Genomic DNA, 18,670 nt, shown 5'->3' with positions numbered 1-18,670 from the left:
ATCCTCTCTCTCTCTCTCTCTCTCTCTCTCTCTCTTTCTCTCTCTCCATCTCCATCCTCCCACTGCTTTCTCAATGGTGTGTTAAGCCAGGGAAGATAGGGCAAATCCCTCCTCTGAGCAGAGCAGCCACAAGAGAGGGAGAGAGAGAGGGAGAAGAGTGCAAAACACTTCCTCAAACACTCCTCTCTCATCACTTCTTTCTCTCCCTCCATTTATCTGAAGCCAACCAATCAGCTTGCTCTCTCTCTCTCTCTGTCTGTGTGTGTGACATCACCACCAACCTGTGGTGATGATGTCAGAGATGATTCCTGCTTCCTAAGCTACTTTCTTGCTCATCTTGCTTCCTCACTTCTTGTCTCCGTCCCTTTAGTGCAGAGACACGACTCTGTGGTTAACTAGGTTAGATGAAATCATATTTATCTTTGATTTGACAAATTCTAAAATTTGAGAAAATTGAGAAGATCCATACCACTCTCATGTCTGTACAGTGAATATAAAACTACAGCCAGTTGCCACTTAGCTTAGCATAAAGACAGGAAACAGCTGTCCCAAGGTAACCAATCCGAAAAAGCTGATTTTTTTTTTATCTGTACAAAAATCAAACTGGTAAAATTGCAATTTGTCATTTTAAGGAGGTTATGTGTAATAGTTACCAATAAATGGAGATCATGGACATTACTCATCATGAGTTTGCATCATCACTGCATTGCAGGATTGGAGAGTACATGCCACAGACTCACTCTGTGCATTACTGAAATACATTTACACACTCCAATAATTTATCATTTGACTATAGAGAGTGATATTGGACACATTCTGTCTCTTGGTTCCGAGCTTCCACTGGTAGCCTGACCAACCAAGTAATAGTCTGGCAAGTTTACCATCTGTAAATGGAAAACTCTTGTTTTAACTCATCATTTTTTGTATGGATTAAACAACTTGAGAAGGTTCCCAGTCTTTAGACTAAGCTAAGCTAACTGGCTGCTGACTGTTGCTCCGTATTCACCGTATGGGCTGAGTAGTATTGATTTTCTCACCTAAATCAACAAGACAGCAAATAAATGTGCCAAATTATTGCTTTAAGGAGATAACTAGAAATTGAAAATCAATTTATCAATATGAAGGACTAATTGCTGCAATTTTTCTGATGCCAAGATTTCACCTGCAACTATCCAGAATGCAACTGTTGATACAAAGAAGTGGCATTTCAGGCAGTCTGAATTAAATTAAAACAAATTAGAATGAATTGTTTTAATGGAAACCGAGCATTAGCTCGTGTGCACTGTAATCATACACACTGACTCTAAGGCATAATTTTAATAGCATCTTTATTATGTTCAGGAATCTGGTTGGAGAGAAGAGGCTAGCATGTAGTCTGTGCAAATTTCACACTCAGAAAACAATGGGCTTCATTGCAGTTAAGGACAATTAAGCATGTTTTTGTGTTTTTATGGGATAAAAGGTGTCCAAATATGAACCTTTCATACACCTCAGTCCCTGCTGCACATTCAGCCATCACACACACCAGCCTCATGAATGGTTCTTTGTCTCCCTCTCGTGGATTTTTAGGCTACACAAGCAACAGAGCAATTTAGGTAACGTAAATGTTATGTGAATTTTGTAGCTTTTGTGATTAAATAAAAGGTTTGCTTCTTCTGTGCTCCTGCTTTGGATTGTGACACCAGCTGGGACTGTAATGCAACGAAGAAATATCTGTCAATAATTCAATCTCAAGCAGAAAGACTGCACAAGTAATTTAACTATTTAATCTTTATCGGGTATTTGGAATCTGCTTTCCTTTGATAAAGCCTGCATGTTGTCCTCCTGAGCCCAACAGGTGCGCTCCTCTGAGCCTGGAGGCTTGATGCTGCATTCAGGTGCCGGGGGAAAATCTAAAAAACAATATTAAAAACTTAAAAGATATGTCATTCAATGTCTGTATAGGTAACTTTTCGTTGTAGAGCATTAAAACTGTATTGAGCTAGTTTTTCATCATAATGTAGAGGCAGAACAGGTCACACTATGTCCCTTTATCTGGAACAGGTGATAAGTAACTGAAAGTTTAGCAAATAAATCTACCGTTAGAACGCACAAGCATCAAACAGTGTGACTTTTCAATTTACTCACACTTTACCCCTCATAATATCCGTATAAAGCGATAGGCCTATGTGATATTATGACGGATATACGTATTTACTTAATAGTTGGACGTTGGAACGTACGAGGATCACTTGAACGCAGCATCAGCTGGTGCATGAGCTGTGCTGACGAGCCGTTGGTTACGGAAACAGCTGGTGGTTTCGGTTTGCGAACACTTGCCTTGGCAGGAATAAAAGTTTAGATTACAGACGAGACGGACTGAATACGCTTTGATTTGAGTCTCCGCTGCTGTTCCTCCAGACGCCGGGACATGTTCCTCTTTGAACCCCACTTTATCGGGCAGTCGTTAATTAACCACCTAGCTTGATAGACCTAATGACGCTCGACGCAACCATCTGCTAACGCCAGCTAGCTGGATAACTTTGGAGACTACTCCCATAGCAACAATTAGGATAGAGCGTTTCTGTCATCGAAGGAGAAGTGACCGCTGTCTGTTTTGTGATAGTGTAGGCAGAGTTTTTTTTTCCTTTATTTTCAGCATGACTCATATTCATTATAAATTCTCCTCTAAACTCAGCTCTGACACGGTGGTGTTTGCCGGCCCGCAAATCACGCTGAGGGATCTGAAGAAGGAGATCATGGAAAGGGAGAAGCTCCGATCCGGGGACTGCGACCTGCAGATCACTAACGCACAGACCAAAGAAGGTAACAAGACGTATGTTTGAACTGAAATGAATGTGTTTGCCTTGATTGAACTTTGGAAGAAAACACGTGGTCCAGGTTTGACAGCTGCCCGGTCAGGGGGGTTGCGTCACCTCTTTCAGCTTGACGGGGGTCCAGAAAAGTCAAGCACCGACAAAAGGCTCTAATGAATAGACCAGGCCACATTCCTGCTGCATTTACGCTTCACGCCCTTCATTAAACGGCCTGATGGTGGTGGATCAGCCGTGTCAGTGGCACACATGTAGAAGTCCCAGCGTGAGATGTGGGATAAAAATAGCAAAGGTAGGGTAGGGCACAGCCTGGTTATGGCCATAATGTTAAAGCTGAGCCAGACACACGCTGAAATGATCATCGATCATCAATATGGATGAAAATCTGATGCAGTACAGACCTGGCTAAAGTGAACTCACTAAACTGAGAGAACACGATGAACATGATAAACAAACATGATAGCATGGTTGAATTCTGAGAATTGCTTAGAGTAAGTCAATATCCTGCAGATAAGCTCTGCGAAGCCATCGTGTGCTGTGCTTCTGCTGCAAAAATAGATGTACACGCTGTGGAAGCTTTAACAGGAATTGAAAAGCAATAAGACAAAGATGGAGTATCAGAAGAAGTGTTAAGAGTGTCACACTTTTCTGCTTTCTTTCATCAGATGTCACATCAGACTGCACAATCAAAGACTGTCAAACAAAGCATGTCGCTTTTTCCTCAACTTTGGCTTGATACATAATTCAGAACTTGGAAATTTAGAGAAATGTAAGCGTGTTGACACAGAAAACCAGGCTGTAAAATTAACATAAAGTCCTTGTTTTAAGAAATGTGAAGTCATATTCAAAGCATCTTTTAGTAATTCTTTTGATTCTGTTTATTTCAGCACATTTAAGTGTAACAGATTCATCTACAGCTGAAACAATTTGGTGATAAATCATATCAATACTCATTTACCAAGCAATTATTTTCATAATCTTTGAAAACAATTGCTTATCTGTGAATGAGGTTTTAATTTCATGTTAAGCAAAAATTCAGTTGCTGACTTGCTAAGCCTCCTATGATAATAAACCTAATAATTTTGTATTTCCTTCACTATTTTATGACCTCTTATACACTAAATGATTAATTAATGAAGTTAGCAGATAAACTGAAAGATCATGAAAGATTGGGAATAAAAGGAATCAAATCATGCTTGTTATGGTGGTGTCACGCTTAATGTTTAGGACAGTATTGTGAGTGAGGGCTGTATGATTCCTCAGTAACCCTGGAGATTTCTTAATGATGGTAAATATTTTCCTGTGTCTAAAAAAAAAAAAAAGTACTAATTCAAATCATTTTGTGCAAGACAATCCTGAGACTTTAAGCCTTCACTCTTTCCAACTGTCTGCCTCAGAGTACACAGAGGATGAAGGTCTGATCCCCAGAGGCTCCTCTGTCATCGTCAGGAGAATCCCCATCGTAGGAGTCAAGTCCGGCTCTAGTAGCAAGACCCGTAACACGTAAGTGGGATTTTTTTATTATTATTATTATTTATTTATATTATTATTTATGTTATATATTGAAGTGTAGCTTTAGTGTTTTAATGCCACCCATAGAGGACTCCGCCAAGAAACAACGTTTTAAGGATTAGCTAATAGTTAATACAACCTTTCACAGGCGGCGCCTCATCTGTGAAAATGTCTGCCTAAGTTGCGTTAGCTAGATTTCAGAAATCCTGTTGGTTTAACGAAGAAGGCCGCAACGTCCATGATCCCACGCTGCTTCACTGCGCCATCAAATTACGTGTTTTCTTTTCATTGTTTTGTGTGGAAGAAGACCAGTGGAAGAAATGAAATTTGTCCACAGTGTTGTATTTTAATTTCAGGAGTTTAATAATTCTAAATGATTTGTCAGTTGTACGTATTTACTGCTTGTATCATGGACGCTAGATGACGATGAATGTAGCTCATAGGCTCTTATTAATATAAAAGTTCAGGTTAACATGATGTAGCAAGATTGTTTTTGCTTATTGGCCCATTTTTTTAACATTTCCAGGGGACAAAAATACTCCCAGGAACAGAGGAAAGAGTAGAACTTGAAACTCCACGGTTCACTGGGATTACCCAGATATTAGTCAGGCTTAGACAGGAGAGCCAGCGGTGGTGTGGGTTTTATGCATGCAAAGCAGGAAAAGACCTCACTGGAACAGACTAGCGGTCATGTGATTAGCCCCGTCAGCACCATGCAGATGGGTGGAGAAGAATGGAGGAATGAGGGCTAAAGAGTGGTGTAATGCAGCCCACAAGATGAAATGCAGCAAATCAAACTCCACCTGCACAAGAGGTGCAAGCTTCAAAGGGCTTCTGAGTGAGCCATAACTTTGCGTCATTTAAAGGCTTTTGCATTCACATTTTGCATTAAACTTAAAATGTAACTTGAAAAATCACTGTAAAACATATCCACAACAATGTGCAGAAATAGTTTATCGTAAATGGCCTTTACGGGACGGAGTGTTTGTCATGCTGTGCAGTTTACTGGGCTTCATGTTGAGGTTTTGATGCTAACAGCAACAGTAAGCATCAGATTTCAGTGTCAGTCCTTCAGAATTAAACAGTAAGTGCTTCCTCCTAGCATCACAATTTTACATCTATACTGAAAAGACGTAGTGGAAACATTCATCATAGATAAAACAAAGCGTATCATGATTTCTGTATAAACTACAGAAAAGAAAGTGGATGTTTTATACACTTTGACAAAGCTATCAAGCTGATTTTACTATACTGTATATTAACACACACCTACTTGACTCACAGCTGAACAAAACAAGTTCATATCTTCTGTCTGGGGCATTCTGGGTAATGTAGGAAATCATTCAGAGTCTCATATCAAAAAACTAACAAACATCTGGTGCTGACATCCAGAGTGGCACACTGATGTTGTGCTGTGTTGTCGTGGTGTGTCCCCTACGTTCCGGTTTTCACTAGATGCATGATTCACCTTTAAGATTGTATTGATACTTGTATTTTATAGTCTCTGGTGTAGTACCAACAAAAGTTCTTCTTAGATAAGCAAAATATTTTCAGTTTTAGCCCTTGTCTTTGTGTCCGCAGTGTTAAATTGTCCTGGACGACTGGTTTTTAAGATGGTTTCCTTTTGTGTTTCAGTGTGCGATCAGACAGCCGTCATCAGCACGCCTCTGGAGCCATCAAAGCAGTACGTAACCAAACCGAATCCCACTGCATTTCTTCACCTGCAGCTCCGCTAAACACACACACATTGTTAACATAGCCTAATATTTGTCCTCGAACGTTAGTTAAATGTGTGCTATTTAAAATATTGATTTAAACAAATGAGGCCACAGCCTAAATCATTGAAAGCCTCTGCGTCCTCTATTGCAATTTAAGTTCCTGTTGCAGAGAGAAAGTGGTGCTTAGTATTTGATTTAGAGGTAGCTGCTGCTCTCAGATAAACAGTGACTTATAAGAAAAAAATGTTAATAAAAAGTAATACTTTAGACCATGTACAGGAAAGAGAAAAGAAGAAAAACCACTTGTTTAGTCTCCCTAATAAAGGCTCTCAGCTGTTGATTTAACAAGCTGCTGTGTCATGTCAGTGTTCATTGCATCAATCTGTGGGAGGGTGGGGAGCTACTCGGGTGGGTCAGACGTTATCATGCAGCCCAGCTATTCACAGCTGATAAATCCAACTGCCGCTTTACGATGCCGGAGCTTCTGACAGTCCTTGTCCAGTAGTCTCCTCTCCATGAGCTGCTGCAGAATGTGCTCACTTCCTCTCAGACATCTTTCATCATTTGTACATATTATTAGCCACTTTGTCCACATCCACAAATGACTGTGTCAAAATGGATAGTTTAGCACCAGGATAATCTAAATCTAAAGTACGCTGAAGTAAAAATAATGGAAGGATTTATCATTAACATCAGTTCTTCAAATCCAGGCAAGAAATGAATGTCTTACAAGCATTTGAAATAAAACCTAGAAAGGAAATGAATGTCACCAGACCATTTCTGAGTACAGAGAAAGAAACATTGTTATATTATTCACAAACACATCTCAAAAGCTTTTACATGCTGCAGTGTGAATTAGTGTGCACTGACCTGACCTGATTCTCTCTGGTTTCTCAGTAGAAGTTTCTGCTGCTCTTCTTAGTATTTTGAGTCTGTTGGACTGCACATACTTTTTTTGTGTGTTTTTTTTTTTTTACCAATAAAGTCCTTTGTATGAAGCCGTCTTTTGTATTGATTATGTGTTTGACTTCACTGGTGAGAAAGACGCTGATGCACAACCACAGCTGATTTTTTGCTTCGTAAAACACACTTCAGAGTCATCTGTATCTGTCATCACTGAACATTACTGATTGATTGACTAAAATCTTGTGTCCACATTTTTCCATTGCAAAAACAAATGCTAAAAACAATACAGAGATAGTACTGGAATCTTATATATTATATATATATATATATAAGTAGTTCAAATCAAAGCAGTAGAGGCAGTAATATTCTTTTACACCCCAGTATGGGTCACACTCCAGAAACAATAATGCATCTTACATTTCCCATAATGCACTTTTGTTTGAGTAAATGTAGAGATCAGTAGTCACCAGCTCCTAAATGTGACCTCTTGAGGAAATGTAGTAATGTTGAGGGAAGAAAGTAATCAGAGAAAAAATGATGTTGGAAAATAATACAAACAAATACTACAAAGGTGAACTTCTATCTTTGATTATGTGTGTACTGTATGTCATATGTCAATATTTCTTGTTTGTTTTTTTGTTTGTTTTTTTTGTTTTTTTGTTTTTAAAAAAGTCTTCGAGTCCACAGCTGTTGAGGCTGTACTTAGACGTAGTGGTGCTTTGAGCGAAATGCTAATTTTAGCATGCTAGCATGCTGATATTTAGCAGGTATAAGGTATATAATTTTTACCATGTTCACTATGTTAGTGTAGCCTGGTAGCATGCTAATATTTACTGATCAGCACTACACGCAGCTGAGGCTGATCAAAGTGTTGTTAGTTTTGCATGTATTGCACATAATGGACAGAGTTTTTGGGATTCATCATGTGGGGATCATGAATGTTTACACAACACTTAATGGTAATCTGTCCAATATTTTTTTCAGTTGATTTTGCTTTCTTGGTTCTCTTGTATATCCCATCACAGTGGACGAACAGACCAACTACAGATGCTCAGAAACAAGGAAGAACTGATGTGATAGTGTGGAGGCCCTGACATAGATATTAGTTGATGAGAGCAGTGATGTTTTTATCTAACAAAATGCTGGCCTTCCCAGGGAGCTGCTTCTTCATTTTCAGTGTAGCAAGAGAGGGATGAGGAGACATTTATTATCTATGAAAATCACCGTTGAATGCTTGTGTAAATTGTATCTCAGCTCAGAAGGTTATGGAAGTAAAAATAGCAGTTATTCTGTAGCACAGTGAATAACCGTAAGTACCATGGTTAAAATCTCAAGTTTAGCAGGACAAATGGTATTGTTTTGGAATAAAACTTTGAATATTTTTTAATGTCTACTGTGGTCAGTGTGTTCCGAGAGCTCACACTCTTCTCCAAGACATGCAGCACTTCAGCATCAAAAGTGTTTTTGTGTTTGATTCTAACAGATGGATGACCGCAGTTCTTCCAGAGCCTTGCCCCTTTTCTCCGAGGTACCCACACATACATACTTCTTATTCAGCTTGCACATATTTGTCCTGAGAGTCACTGATCATCATATTTGACCTTCCATCTCTGTGTCTGTTGCTAACATACGTCCGTGTGTATGCATATAGTTGGCCAACCTGGCTGTTTCAGGCGTGTCAGAGGAGGATAAGATCAAAGCTCTAACAAACCAGTCGCCCTACAACTGCATGAAGTGAGTAACTTCTCTGATGCTTTCCACCTGCTTGTTCTTAAATTCTTTAATTCTGTACATCCATGTTCTGGAGTCTCACTTTTTCTCTCTTGGCTTTCAGTATTTGAATCCATCTTTGTTGCACACTCTATGTAACTGCCTTATTTACTGTCTGTCTCTTCCCATTTTTTCATTCATTTTAAGTCTGGTTTATCTTTATTTTCTTCCATCATCTGTCTTTTTCTCTCTCCAGCTACAACAAGAAGTCTGGTGCTGTTCCAGTGAACTACATCTGTTACGGCTGTGGAAACCCTGGACACCACATCAGGAACTGTCCCACCAGTGGAGTAAGAGCAGAACACGTGAGCCAGTTCCCATTGTAGTTTATCACAAGAAATATATTTTATGTCTGTGTCTTTCCATTATCTGTGTTCATATTGTCTGCGTGTACTGTGCCAACATGCACTGAAGTGTTGGCTGTGAGCCTAACATTAAATGTTGATGTATGTGTGTGTGACAGCAGGATAAAAACGTTGAGGCCCCTCCGAGATTAAAGAAAAGTACAGGCATCCCTCTTTCCAAGCTGGAGGTGGTGGACGATCCCAACAGGGAGGGAGTCATGCTGACCAACAGTGGACTTTACGTCATTCCTGCCATACACGTGTGAGACAAAAGAACCATTGTGTGTTTGTTCATTTTGGGAAATGCACTTATTTGCTTTCTTGCCAAGAGTGAGATGAGAGGACTGATCTGTCTGTCGATCTGTTCAATGTAAGGCCAAGGCCAGTGGAGTGTTAGATTAGCTTAGCATAAAGACTGGAAACGAGCGGAAACAGCTAGCCTGGCTCTGTCTAAAAGTCACAGATTTTACCTACCTGCAGGGCATAAGCTCACAAGTCTTATTTTGGTTTTGACTCTAAGCTGAGATAAACTAAGCCAAGCTTAGCTAACCCATAGCTGGAGATGGATGCATGACCAAAATAGCTGAGCTTTTCACTGTCATTACTTTCCACCTGAAAGTATTTAAGTCACAAAAGATATTAGAAAGTGCCACATTCCAAGATACCCTATGCCCTTTTAAATGTTTTGGTTACTTGAGAGTTAATTATTGCACTTATTGTAAGATTCTTAGCTAAATAAAATATTTATCTCATAAATGGTGTCAATATATCATATCTGAGGCAAAGGCAAAAAAGTACGGTAAGTAGGTCCGTCTAAATATGCTGAATCAAGGAGATGTAGATTGTAGATACCCTGTGGCTTGGATAACGGGAATCATCAGTCACTCTCATTTATATGAAATGTTGCAGGTTCATTTCCAACAGTCAGTGTGTGCTTGATGCGTCAAAAATGTCATCCTTATCCTTTTAAAGTCACTGTGTTTGAAGGCATCCTCTAAACACATGAAAATCAGATGTGAATTATTGTCTGTCCACAGTGAGTATTCCATTTCCAAGAAAGAGAAGCCTACGTCCCTTCCTGAGGAGCAGCCCGGATCAGAGGACATGGAGGATCCTGTGCCTAACGAACTCCTCTGTCTCATCTGTCGCAACCTGCTGAATGACGCTGTGGTCATACCCTGCTGTGGAAACAGCTACTGTGACGACTGTGAGTTGTTGTACTTCAAAGAGCATGTCATTCTGATCCCAATGCACTATCCATAGACGGTGCTGCATGATAGTTTTGTTAAAATTAAAGATTCCCACTGTATGTCGGAAATATTGAAAGGTGCTGCGGCTTCTTTAGTGTGATACTCACGTGTCACTCGTCTTCATCTCTTGCTTAGGTATTCGCACGGCCTTACTGGATTCAGACGACCACATCTGCCCCACTTGTCAACAACCAGAAGTCTCCCCTGATACTCTCATAGCCAATAAATTTATCCGACAGGTGAAGTGACAGACAAATGGAAAACGTGTATTGATGTTAGAGTTGGAGGGGAGGGAAGTAATGAAATAAATGCATTTTTGAAGTGAGGAGGGCAATTTGTTTGACCTTTCCGTTGTTTCTCTCAACACAGGCTGTGAACAACTTTGAGAAAGAGCAAGGCCATGGCAAAGGTCTGAAAGCCAGACTTGCTACCTCCCAATCCCAAAACCCAACTCAGATGCCGAGCCCTGTCCCCACCCCGCCGCCCCAACCTCAGAGGCCTCACCTGTCAAGCCACAAGTCGAGCCAGCAGGTGAGCCTCATAATGATGTGTTTCAAAAATGACTCAGGTGCCAGCAGGATAATTACTGTTTTCTTTACACAATCACGTTTTTCAGGTCTGGGAGACTTTTGTCTCCTTCCTGTTCTGATTCCTGCTACATTCTCTTGTTGCCTGCTTTCTTTAGGACCCTCTCCTGCGCCGCTCGCAGTCTGCAGACACGCCGTCGTCGTCTCAAGAGTTTTGGGCTCCTCCCACGGCAACAGTCCCCGCCCCTGCCTGCAGAACACCAAGCACATCCCTCCAGCCTTTGCGAAGCCAGCTGGCGATACCTGACACGTAAAGCTATTCTCCACCGCCTCACTCAGTTAAACTAACTAAGCTAACTTGTGACTGATCAGATTTCTGGTTGTGGTCCCTTAGAGTTAGAATCCTCTTCTGTTTCATTTCTGACAAAGTAGATCCTCAAGGAGATGTTTTTACTTCTGTGGCTACAGCCTTCAAATACACACAGAAGTTGAACATTTGGTGCGATCCTGATCAAATACGGCGCTACAGATTTGAGACTGAAGAACTTTCAACAAGTCACGCTGATGTGGTTCTGTGATGTATCTGCTGTTTATTCAGAGAGGCTGAGGAGAAGGCACCTAATGAACCACCGGCTGCTCCACCTTCTGTACTGATTTCGCACGAAGACTCCACCGCTGCTGCAACGCTGGTGAAGACACACACACAAACACACGCACACACAGACTCACCATTACCAACATCATATGTAGTGAAGTATCTCTGTATAAATATGATACATGCGATGTGTGCTCAGGTTAACCACACTCCAGTGTCAGAGCAGCCCAAGACAGTCAGTGTGAACCGACAGCAGCCCTCCTCAGGTGAGTGATGAAGCTGCGCTGTCTCTTTCATTCTGTTCATTATACTGTAAAACCCTGTTTTCCCCGAATCCGCAGGTCCAACCCCATTACACCCTGTGCCGTTGACATACTGGAATAGGTCAGTGAAGCGTGTTTGTTTGTTTGTTTGTTTAGGTATTAGTCTGAATTTTTTCCGTCCACTGTTTAACGACTGATATCATTCCCTGTCTTTCCCATCGCACAGCTCCTCCTCCACCTCAGGTTGTCCCGCTGCAGCCTGGAGTGAATCAGACACCCATCAGCTTCCTCCCTCCTCATGTTCCTCTTCATATCCAGCAGCTCCTCCTCCTCCTCCTCCTCTCTTTCCTTCTCCCTCTTTCCTCACCGCTCAGCAGCCTCTCAGCAGTTACCCTCCTGGATACCCGCCTGCCACGCACGTCTGGACGCTCCAAACTCCCCAGAGCTCCACCATCCCCTCCCTCTGCCCCTCTACTGCCACCTCCGCCATCCCCACCCTCATTGCCAACGAGTGGTACATGCATCAGCGAAAGAAGAGTGATAGGTACATGAAAGCCGATTACTATGGATAATCTATTTTCCGATCAGATTTTGTAATAGCTACAGAGGCATGGCAGGATGAGGACACTGACACCCCCTCTCTTTGTCCTCTGCAGGTCCCCTCACAGAGGATCTACATACAGACGCTCCTCCTCTCGTTCTAATTCAAAATCTTCAAAGTCCAAATCTTCTCGCTCCTACTCTCGCTCTTCAAGCAGGTCCAGATCCCGGTCCAGGTCCCAAGGCCGATCAAGGTATTTTGTGCCTTTTTTTCCAAGTTTTGTTTAGTTTAATTTTTTTTTTTTTTTTGTGGTTTTTCTATCTGTTTTTTTTTGTTTGTTTTTTTTTTTACCACAAAAAGATTCTTAGAAGATCTTACTTTTTATTATTTATTACTATTTTATTTTATTTATTTATTGTTGCCCCATCTCAAAAGTGAGCCCCTGCTACTCACCTGCAGATTTATGAGGTCAACACTGATATCGATAATGTAGCATAAACAATCTTGATACAGATCACTACTTAGCTGGACCAACTTCTCAGCACTCTCTGCTGGACAAACTGCGCAATGGTATCTCTGTTTCTAAATTACCTTAAACCTAGATTGCTGGAATTTTTTTTCACTTATGTGCGTACATATAATGTACAACGGGTCATTTTCAGCACTGAGGTTTAGGAAACCGATCACAAATTGGACAATATATCTGATCAGATTTTCAAGAGAAATAAACAGAGAGTGAATGTGGTTTTCTTTATCCTTTCTTTCAAGTTCATATGGAACAACTCAAGGGTGACATATGACATATCTAAATATTTTCTCCCCCCCCAGGCCTCACTCACCTTACTCCCGCCACAGAGACCTCGACACCCGCTCACGTTCCTCTCAGTCCTATAGCTATGGATACAAACGCTCACCTTCGCTGTCCTCGTCATCTTCACCTCGAGTGGGTTACCGTTCCAGATCCAAGTCGCCATCGGATCACCGCAAACACAGCCATCACAGCCGGCATCACAGTAAGAAATTCTCTTCGAGCAGGTACAGCTCCAGGAAGCGAGGGGAAAACTCCCGAAGTGAAGCAGGAGTCTCAGAGAAGAGTTTAGCAAGTTCCCTGTGTGCTCAGCAAGCAAAACCAGCTGATAGTTTGGAGCTCAGCAGACAGCAATATCTGCAGTGGAAAAGCGAGTACAAAGAGTGGTGTGACAAATATTTTAACAGCTATCTCAGCCATTTCCACCAGCTGCTTCCTACCGCTCCTTTTCCTCAGTTGGGGGACAGAGAAGAAGGCAGACATCACTCACATGCCAACCGTGAAACTCTGGACCATCTCCGAGGTAGACGCTCTGCCCAGGTGGATGGTCACTCACCTCCATCACAGTCATCCAGTGATAGTTGCTCCACGCCATCTCAGTCTTCAAGCGACAGCCGCTCCACGCCATCTAGTTCATCTAGTGACAGCCGCTCCTCTCCGTCTCATTCGTCCAATGGAAGCCGCTCCCCTCCCTCTCAGTCATCCAGTGATGGTCGCTCCACTCCATCCAAAGATGGAGCTCAGCTGAGGGAATATCAGCGCAGGTGTGCTGAGAAGCATGGCCACGTGCCAGTCCCACTGACAAAGGTTAGTAAGGGTGCAGAACTGCAGGAAAGACGAAAAGATAAGCAGTTAATCACAAAGAAACCGAAGAACCTCAGCACCTTGAAACATGAGCAAAAGAGCATGAAGAAGCATAAGGAAAGAAGAGCAGAGAAGTGTTCATCCCCTGATGCTGCAGACTCGACAGATGCCTACAGAAAGGACATGAGCAGAGGCAGCACTGAACCAAATTCCTACAAGGATGGCACCCCAGTACAGGGCAAAGCCACTGCCTGTGAGGCCTTAGAATCAGGCCAGTCACTCGTGAAACCAGATAAATGTCTGGATAAAGACTATGAAAGGAAACGCAGAGAACAAGATAATTTGGAATTGGAGAAAGGATTGAGAAGAGCCAAATATTCAGACTCCAGGCAGGATGTGGAAAGACAGCACAAAGAAAAGCACAGCAAAGGGGCAGGCAAAGTGGACACAGACACATACAGAAACCCTGGAGGCAGCAAAGATTCTGACTCCAGATCAGAGAAGACTGAAAAAAGAAAAGGAGAGGACACAGAGAGAGGTTCTGTTGAGGCTGAAAGCAGCAAATGCTTCAAAGCAAACATGACAGAGGGCCCTGAAACCCACAAGGTTGAATTCCCAGATCCATTTGACAGAAAGGAACCATACGCCAAGAAGAAAAAGGACAGTAAAACATGCCCTCTGACAGAGGGAAACATCTGGGAGGGAGGGATCAAGGTGAAACCACAGAAGAAGATAAGTATCAACATCAACCTGCATGGAAAACAGAAGGAAGAAAAATTTGAAAAAACAAACTTACCTTATTTAGAGAGCATGACAGAAAAAACAAAGGATGAGACTGAGAAGACAGGTAATGGAGAGGAGGAGATGTTAAGTAGAGGAGGAACTGAAGTAAATGAACAGAAGGAATCCAGAAGAGACCAGGAAGGTGAGTCTAAAGACAAACTGAAACCAGATGAAAGAGAGGCAAGACAGCCACAGGAGAAGGCTGCCTTTAAAGATGATAAGCGACAGATGAGTGAGAAAACTGCCAGAGAGAAAGAGCACAGAGAAGAGGAGGACTCTGAGTTGTGGCATTGTGCCCTCAGAGGAGCAAAGGATAAGGAGGGCGCAAAACAGTGGGAGGAACAGCAGGGGGCGAAAGCCGGCGATGACGAAGAGTTGACAAATGACGAGAGGAGAAACGTGATGGGAGGAGAAGAAGAAGAGAGGAGAGTGAGGAATGAAGGTGGGGGACAAGAGATGGGAAGGTTAGTCACAGGTACCCAGAAAGAGTGGGCAGAGAGCGAAAACACATGCAGGAAGCACAGAGGAAACACACCAGTGGAGTCAAAGCCAAAGGAGGAGCTGATGGAAGAGGTGAAGTTGGAGATGAGGAGAGACGAAGACATGACGAGGTCCAAATTACAGACGAGCATGGATGATGGCAGGTCAGAATAATTACTGCTTTGGTTTTTAAATTTCTTCTTGTTCCATTACTCCTGTCAAAACAGCATGGAAGTCGTTGGCTTGGTGTGTAATAACTAACGAGCTACAGTATGGTTTACAGAGTGTGCATCATGCGTGCTGATGTGTGTGTGTCTTAAAAGCAGCAGCTATGAGGATTATCAGGAGAGGAAGCTGGTGGTGAAAACTCCAGAGAAATACACCCAGGCCAGAGCTGCGGACAGAAAGGACGAGCTCGCACTCATACAGGTGTGTCCGCCAGAGCAGCCCATGGGCTCAGATCACACAGGGCGCCATCAGTGCATTTTAAATGTGTGGGAGGTATCACATCATGACTTAAAGGGACTTGAAATAAACTATTGGTATGATATAAATTAACAACCAGTTGTGTTTTGTATGATTTTCCTTAACGTTTTTGTGTTAATTATTCCTGGATTGAACTGCAAGATTCTTTGCTTTGTTTTAGATGTCTCTGAATCAAAAGATTAAAAATTAGAGCGCTCATACATGCATGCATAGACAAATAGTGCATGTTATCAGTCGCCCCTTCACTCTCTCTCTTAGGTCCCTCGCTCCAAATGGGATAAGGAAGAAGAGCAGAATGAAGGAAAGGTCAAAGTTCAAACAGATGCTCTTGTTGTGCCGTCGTCATCCGTGTCTGTGACAGCAGAGAGACCAATCAGTAGGGAAACAGAGAGAGAGGATGAACTAAAGAGGCATGGAGAAACAGATAGAGACAGAGCCAAGGCAATGGAAAGAGGACGGGACAGGGAGAGAGAGAAGAACTCCACTGTATCCACTTCAGAGAAGAGTATGGCTCCCCCTAGTGGCAAACAACGCCATGACAGCGCCTTGTCTGCAGAGAGAGACAGGGAGAGGGAGAGACGGATGGAGGGGGAGAGACCACGGGACAGAGAGAGAGGCAGGGAGAGTGAGAGACAGAGGGAAAGGCAGAAAGAGAGAAAACGTTCAAAGGAGAGAACAAGGGAGGAAGAGAGAAGGAGAGACAGGGAGAGAAGAGAGAGGGAGCGTGGCAGCAAAGCCTCAGTCCAAATGAGAAATTCCCCTTCTCCTTCCTCTCACTCCTACTCTTCACATGACGCAGAGAGGAGAGACAGGCAGCGGGGAGACAACCAGGGCAGCACCAGGAGCTCCTGCTGTCCTCACGAAAAATCCTCCAGTGGCAGAAGCTGGGAAAGCAGCACGATGAGCAGAGCTGCCGAACCGCCTGATCAGAATAGAGACATCCTGGACCATTCTCACCACTACCACAGTCTGCAGGACCCATCAGTCAACTACAGACACCAAGAAAGGCCTGCAGGGACCCACAGCCAGGGTACGGAGAGAGACCCGCCCCCCTCCGAATTCTCTGGAGCGTCAGAGCTCAGTAAGCCCAGAATGAGCAGACCTGGTCAGGAATTCATACAGAACAGAAGTAGAAATGAGAGCAAGGTAGAAAAGGAGGAGAGGGAGCAAAAAATGGTGGCTAAAGTAATAAAAGAAGGCAAAGGGGAGAGAGATTATCAAGGTAGAGTGGCTGAGAGAAAGAGGGGTGGTCATTGGGAGAATGAGGATGATAAACTGGACCGAAAGACCACGTGGGTGGGAAGGAGGGAGCAGGAAGAGGGGGCGAGGCACAGCAGCAGCAGGAAGAGCGTCAGTCCGTCGTCAAGCCAGGAGAGCAGCGGCGACGACACGAGAAAAGAATGGAAGAAGAAGCAACAAAAGCACAAAAAGGAGAAAAGGCAAGCTGCCCGAGAGCTGCTGGAGGAAGAGGAGATGAAGAACCACAAGAAGTCAAGGCAGTGCAGAGATGGAGAGAGCAGTGGAGAGGGAGACGATGCTAAGCTCTGCTCGGCTATGTTCCTTTGACTGTCAGGGGGGGAAAAGTGAAGTTTACTTGAATGATGTTTTTCCTTTCTATGTCCAAAAATGCCAGGATTCATATTTTTGAGAGGCGTTGTTGTGTCCCCCCCCCCATACCTTTTGTCTGACCTTATATCATTCAAAATTAAAGTGATGAATGATATGGCTTAAAAAAGAAAAGCACTTAACACGATACAGAAAATTAATGTGAATGGAAACATGTGAAAGCTTTGACTTCTTAAATTACTTAAAGATCAAGGACCTTACACATGCTCACGACCACCGAGGTTTATGTATGAAACCAGCTTACACTTTGACAAAAGGTCAGTCAGTAATTTGATTTGCCTCATTAACGAGCACAGGAGTGCATGAAGAGCATTATTTAAAAAAAAAAAAAAATGTGATTCATTTAAAAGCTACACTGTGAATATTTATGACTTGGACCTCTGTGTTTTGTTTTTCTTTTTAATTTGTAAATGTTTGATTTAAAACAGCTGCTAGATGGATGCTGAATTTACCAGAGGAAAAGTTTAGTTTTTCCTGTTTTGAGGGAAATAAAAAGAAACGTCTATAAAATGTCTTCTGCTGCTTCTGCGTCCTTGATTTCTGAAAAAAAACAAAACGTCAAAAATGTTGAGTGACTCAATCATGAAAAGAAATCTGTGTGATAATTTCCTGAAATTATAATTAAATTGGGCAACAAAAGTAGATGTTCAACTGAGGAATAACCTGATTGTTTCAGTCATGCCAGTGTTTTTGGCCCTAATTAGCAAATATTAGCATGCTGACACACTAAACTATGATTCTCACCCACCATCTTTATTAAAGCCACAATAACATTGCAAGAGCTTTGGGGAAAAAAAACAGGACAAAAATACCACAACAAATGAAACATGACTGTAAATGGCACCGAATGGTAACCTTTTAGCCAAGCTGATGTTTTTGTTCTTTTCTTTGTGACTTTAGCCAGTGGACGCAGACACATTTCCAAATAGCTGTCGTGTATTATGTTGAGTTGTGCCTTTATCATTTTGCTGCTCAATTTACCTTTGTTGTATGGATTGAACTGTCCATTAAAATGCTACATTAAATGCAGTTCTGCCCTGATTAATGGGTAGTGCATGATATGTGCACCGCAGTCTCCAGTTTGAGAGAGGTAGCCTACAGTTTGTATTTAAGTGTGGATTAGGCCACACAGCCTGGTAACTTCATTAATTATTTAAATCCTTCAAACGGCAGAATATAATGGCCATTTACATTCACTGCTCTTTTACTTGACACGATATAACACATTCATTTTGGCTGCTCTTAAAGCACTTGAAATGCAGAACTCCTGTGGTCCATCTGAGCGGTTGAGACATTTTTAATTAAAGCAGAACTCCAAACACCACCTCTTCATATTTTATGATTGCTCAAAATTAAATTTCTAAAAGCAGCAGAAAATTGAAATATCAGATAAATGTTGGTAAGACAAAAGAAGGGTGGGGCTGTTTTTCAGGGGCTGCACTGG

The 18,670-nt window shown here is 42.3% G+C and overlaps 1 protein-coding gene across 8 annotated transcripts; it reads left to right on the top strand.

The window, feature by feature from the left end:
• Positions 1-2,225: 2,225 nt before the first annotated feature.
• LOC124073159 (E3 ubiquitin-protein ligase RBBP6-like) lies at positions 2,226-17,740 on the top strand. 8 transcript variants are annotated; one of them, XM_046415178.1, is made up of 20 exons: positions 2,227-2,589; positions 2,678-2,805; positions 4,211-4,316; positions 5,961-6,009; positions 8,433-8,477; positions 8,601-8,683; positions 8,916-9,024; positions 9,183-9,325; positions 10,101-10,270; positions 10,449-10,552; positions 10,683-10,844; positions 10,999-11,150; positions 11,439-11,529; positions 11,635-11,701; positions 11,777-11,819; positions 11,925-12,242; positions 12,355-12,492; positions 13,068-15,278; positions 15,438-15,543; positions 15,859-17,740. In XM_046415178.1, exons 2-20 carry the CDS (start codon positions 2,739-2,741, stop codon positions 17,164-17,166), a joined length of 5,472 nt encoding a protein of 1,823 aa, XP_046271134.1. In that variant the 5' UTR covers positions 2,227-2,589; positions 2,678-2,738; the 3' UTR covers positions 17,167-17,740. The 8 variants fall into 8 exon arrangements, with proteins under 8 accessions (XP_046271133.1, XP_046271132.1, XP_046271131.1 ...); XM_046415177.1 differs by having other exon boundaries at positions 2,226-2,805; positions 8,916-9,009; positions 9,186-9,325; XM_046415176.1 differs by having other exon boundaries at positions 2,226-2,805; positions 8,916-9,009.
• Positions 17,741-18,670: the final 930 nt, after the last annotated feature.

Source organism: Scatophagus argus, chromosome 16 (assembly GCF_020382885.2).
Source record: "Scatophagus argus isolate fScaArg1 chromosome 16, fScaArg1.pri, whole genome shotgun sequence".
Taxonomy (NCBI): domain Eukaryota; kingdom Metazoa; phylum Chordata; class Actinopteri; family Scatophagidae; genus Scatophagus; species Scatophagus argus.
The sequence above is the reverse complement of the archived record's forward strand: the minus strand, read 5'-3'. Positions and strand labels throughout refer to the sequence as shown.